Raw genomic sequence first — 5,400 nt, forward strand, 5'->3', positions numbered from 1 at the left:
TACGTTCATAACAAACCAAATATTCTGAAAATGGGATCTGAATTAACTCAGAGTTACAGTCAGCTGTGTAGATGGTCACTAGATGGCGCTCTCTGTTCAGGGAAAGGTTAAAGGAACGGCAACGCTGTGTTTTCAACTGTTTGTTGAACAGAGAGCGCCATCTAGTGAGATCAGGACATAAAGACAGAGGTTCAGGAAGCTACATCTGACCATCACGAGGGACTCTCTCTCTCTCTCTCTCTCTCTCTCTCTCTCTCTCTCTCTCTCTCTCTCTCTCTCTCTCTCTCTCTCTCTCTCTCTCTCTCTCTCTCTCTCTCTCTCTCTCTCTCTCTCTCTCTCTCTCTCTCTGGTGTAGCCGTAGCTGTGAAAGACGGCGGCTGTTCTGCACATGCTCACTTTATTTTGAAGGTGTGTGAAGGAGGAAGTGATCCAGATGTTGTGGCTTCTTTGACAAACTGCTGACAGCGTCCGTGTTTGAATCTGTGTCCACGGTACCTTCAGGTGTCCCTGACGGACGCCACGATGACTCACAGGTGAGAGGTGACAGGTGAGAGGTCAGGTGACAGGTCAGAGGTCAGGTGACAGGTCAGGTGAGAGGTGAGAGGTCAGAGGTCAGTTGGCCATGTGGCTGAACTTCTCCTCCAGGTCCCGAGCGCTGATGTGCGGCAGGCCGGCGTCCAGAGGACAGCCGTCCACCAGACTGTTCATCGGGGTGGGGGGGAACCCAGACTCCTCCTCTTCCTCCTCGTCTCCCAGGCGACCGTCTCCGTCCCGCTGCTCCAGGAAGTCCTTAACGAGGGGGAGGAGCTTCTTACGAGACGCCACGGAGTTTCCTGAAAGAGCCACGAAGTCAAGTCCTCTGATTACACATTCTGTTATATTTATGTACATATACACACACTATATACACTATATACACACTATATACACTATATACACACTATACACACACTATATACACTATACACACACTATATACACTATACACACACTATATACACGATATACACACTATACACACACTATATACACACTATATACACTATACACACACTATATACACTATATACACACTATACACACACTATATACACACTATACACACACTATATACACTATACACACACTATACACACTATATACACACTATACACACACTATATACACACTATACACACTATACACACACACTATACACACACTATATACACTATACACACACTATATACACTATATACACACTATACACACACTATATACACTATATACACACACTATATACACTATATACACACTATATACACTATATACACACTATACACACACTATATATACACTATACACACACACACTATATATACACTATATACACACACTATACACACTATATACACACACACACTTTACAAGTCAAGTCCTCTGATTACACATTCTGTTATATTTAAATATAGACATATACACACTATATATACACACTATACACACTGTATATACACACAAGCTTGTTTCAGATGAAAGGTGCGTCTGTCTGAGCTTCAGAGGGGGAGGAGCTTACCTTGCTGATAGGCTGTGATGTGAGGATGCAGGCTGCTGATTGGACAGAGGTTGAGGGCGGGGTCACGGGCCTGTTCCAGGTAGACACTCACCTGCAGAAGAAGAAAAGGGTGTGGGGGGGGGCACTTGAGTGGTCATGGCTGTGTTCACCGTGATGAACGTCTGTGATCAGTGCGTACCTGTCGCCGGCAGGCGCCGCTGTGGCTGAACACACCGAGCTCTCTGATTGGCTCGCTGCTCTCAGTGAAGGAGATGGTCATCAGCAGCAGGAGGTCGTAGCCAAACTTCAGACAGAAATCTGAGAGCTCCGCCTCCAACGCCGCACGCTGTAGGAAGACCTGACACACACACACACATACGCACACACAGATATACACACACACACACACATATATATATATATATATATATATATATATTATATATATATATATATATATATATATATATATATATATATATATATATATATATATATATGTATATATATAAATATATATATATACACACACAATTTATTTGAACTTCCACTTTGGACAGTATTACAGTTTAGCTTCCAGCTTCTCTAGAAATGTATTTCAGCTGTTAGCTTATGAAGGTAATGCAGTTCAGCTTCCAGGTTTACCATTCATACTTTCACTTCTTCAACTTCTTCTTACAGATTTAAGCTATTCATCCAGTTTAGCAATTTAGCTATTCAGCATTCACACATTTTCTGCAGGAAATGCACGTTCTAGTTATTTCACGCTACACTCGATACAGAAAATGAGTCGAGCAAAGTCACTCATTTCTCGCTCAAGTTCAAATATTTGACCTCGCACAAATGTGCGTTTGTCTGCGTCTTTGCGTTTAAGCCGGGCGGTGTTTGGGCGCCGTGACAGTGTGTAGGGCTGCACGTTATTTAGTTTCATCGTCTACATCGTGATAGTCCATCTCAGGACGTTGCGATGTTGACGCTACAACTTCTTTGCTGCGTGATAAAAAAGTAAACTTTCACCGTTCTACTTTTCCGTGATTGTTACCGGCCGACCCTTCCCCTTTATAGAGAAGACCAGTGTTGGGCAAGTTACTTCCAAAATGTCATACATTATAGATTACTAGTTACTGTCATTTGAGAGTAATTAGTTATATTACAATATAACTGTCTCTGAATTGTAATGCGTTACACTACTTTTGCATTACTTTTGAGTTACTTTCACCAAAATAACAGGGGAAGTTTGATTTGGCAGCTAGCTTGTGAATTTCACCACCGGATCAATAAAGTCTCGTCTTTATCCACTTTAATACATCATAGATTATTCATATTTTGTATAATTAATATAAATATGCAAAGTAACTAAAGCTATACAAAATAGATAAGTAAAACGTATAATAGGAAAGTAGGAGAAAATGAAAATACTCAAAAGTATGGCATTGTTGTAAAATGTTTGTTTATAGCACTTCAATAAGAAATTCATGTTGTTTAGTTTAAAACACTCTAAAGGAAATGTTCAATTATAGTGTGATTAAAACTCACTATTAACATTATTTACAGTACTTGATTTACAGCTGATTTGTGAAAAGGTAGCCTACACAACCTTATTTAACAGTAATTTAGTTTTACTGCGAACCCTCACAGGAAGTGCTTTTATTTTGAAGTAGGCTACAGGAAGTTGTCTGTTGTGTAGCTACTCTTGCTAGCTTACTGAGATGCATCCATAGACTGTATTAATATTATACAGTCTATGGAGGCAACATGTCCGTCAGGCTCAAGTTGTTCACTTTCTTGTTTGTAAAACTGCAACATATTGAACAGTAAATGGTCACAGTAAAAGACAAGCGCTTTTGGTCGTCATTCGAAGCCATTCCACTACAGGCAGAGTTACTCTCCACGGCTGATAAAATGTAATGATATTTACGTGTAGCAAGCCTCAACATTAATTCCTGACATGTTTATATCTGTCAGCTGCTGACGTACCGTCACCTGTTGGGACATACATGCTGACGTACCGTCACCTGTTGGGACATACATGCTGACGTACCGTCACCTGTTGGGACATACATGCTGACGTACCGTCACCTGTTGGGACATACATGCTGACGTACCGTCACCTGTTGGGACATACATGCTGACGTACCGTCACCTGTTGGGACATACATGCTGTCCGTACCGTCACCTGTTGGGACATACATGCTGACGTACCGTCACCTGTTGGGACATACATGCTGACGTACCGTCACCTGTTGGGACATACATGCTGACGTACCGTCACCTGTTGGGACATACATGCTGTCCGTACCGTCACCTGTTGGGACATACATGCTGACGTACCGTCACCTGTTGGGACATACATGCTGACGTACCGTCACCTGTTGGGACTTACATGCTGTCCGTACCGTCACCTGTTGGGACAAACATGCTGTCCGTACCGTCTCTGGTTCTGGTTCTGACCACGGGAACAGAAACAGGACAGCTCACTTCAACGCAGCGTAATAACTCCTGAAAATAATATCCATCTCGCAAATGTATCTGTCTCTGCAGTCATCTCAACCATCGAATACAGCGACAGGAAAATAATACGGCTTTTTTTTTTTTTTCTGTGAAGAAATGTGTCGCGGTGTTGGTGAATTCTTAAAAAAAACAATGCATCACTAAATGTTAAAATGCGTTGTAACTCGCGTTACTGAGACTGTATAATGCGTTATATTACTGCGTTACAGCAAAAAGGAATACATTACTGTAATTGCGTTACTTTTGTAACGCGTTACTCCCAACACTGGAGAAGACACACCAACCCGATAATCGGGCGTCGGGCCGTCTGGCGAGGTCGATGACTCGAGTCTGTTCCATGTGTCCCGTGCCGTCGGCCGTCCGAGGAGCCGTCGGCCTTCATTTGGGCCGACCTGACATGTTCAGTCAGAGACAGGACAGTCGGGACTCACCAGGAAATGGCGAGCGGATGAGCCTCTCAAAATCTGAGTAAAATCTGTTAAACTGACCTTTGTTGATCTGAAATGAAGACAGATTCAGCAGCTGCACGGCCTATTTCTCTCTTCAAATGTTTTCAGAAACACGTTTCGGTGAACTATTTTAGTCCAATATGAGATCGTATTCTGAACGAGCCGCCATGACAGTCTGGCTGTGAATTTCTGGAGAAGCCAGACCCACGTTACACGTTCGTCCAATCAGCTGCTGGTTCTCATTTTCTGGTAAATAATCAGACTGTTAATGGAAACAATACAGAGCAGCGCCGCCTGCTGCTATGGAGACGTATTACGTTTCGTGCACGTGCAGAGCGTACGCTCAAGTCTGCGTCTCCTCAGTGTGTTCTGAGGAACTTTTTGGACCTCGGGGAGACTGATCAGTCCGACTGGCTTTACTGCCGACGGTCGGCCGTCTGGTTGGTGCGTCAGGGCCTTTAAGACAGGTGGTCATGTGACGTAACATTAGTCTGACGGGGTGGGTGTGTGTTAGGGGAAGTGAGGCTCTCCGTGTGTAGTAAAGTACTGTAAGCAGCAGCTGCCTCTGACACAGTGATGACATGCTTCTCCCTGGGTGGTGAAGCTACAGTAGTCTCTGCAAAGACACTAAATCACCTGATTAATGTAATGTCATCACGACGTCTCCCGGACATTTATCACCACAGGAAGCTGTTACCAGCCGGGCTAAAGCTAACGTAGTTAGCCTAAAGACACAAGGCGTCTGTCCCAGCTAACGTTACACTAATCTCCAACAGCAGTCTGTTTCTGATATAACATAATTTACTCTGATTTAAAGGACAATTCCGGCGCAAAACTAACCTAGGGGTTATTAACTGTTGTGTACATACTCTGTCTCTCTCTGGGACATGTTTTCATGCTAATCGA

At 43.3% G+C, this 5,400-nt stretch overlaps 1 protein-coding gene across 2 annotated transcripts in view; it reads right to left on the reverse strand.

The window, feature by feature from the left end:
• Positions 1–490: 490 nt before the first annotated feature.
• prune (prune exopolyphosphatase) overlaps positions 491–5,400 on the reverse strand; it is a 19,980-nt gene continuing 15,070 nt past the window's right edge. For both annotated transcript variants that reach the window (XM_031311210.2, XM_031311209.2), the window contains exons 7-9: positions 1,734–1,892; positions 1,556–1,646; positions 491–833 (exon numbers count right to left, since the gene is read on the reverse strand). In XM_031311210.2, the coding sequence (XP_031167070.1) occupies positions 613–833; positions 1,556–1,646; positions 1,734–1,892 (471 nt within the window). In that variant the 3' untranslated portion in view covers positions 491–612. The remainder of the gene's footprint in view (positions 834–1,555; positions 1,647–1,733; positions 1,893–5,400) is intronic.

The sequence above is a fragment of the Sander lucioperca genome, chromosome 10 (assembly GCF_008315115.2).
Source record: "Sander lucioperca isolate FBNREF2018 chromosome 10, SLUC_FBN_1.2, whole genome shotgun sequence".
NCBI classification, from domain to species: domain Eukaryota; kingdom Metazoa; phylum Chordata; class Actinopteri; order Perciformes; family Percidae; genus Sander; species Sander lucioperca.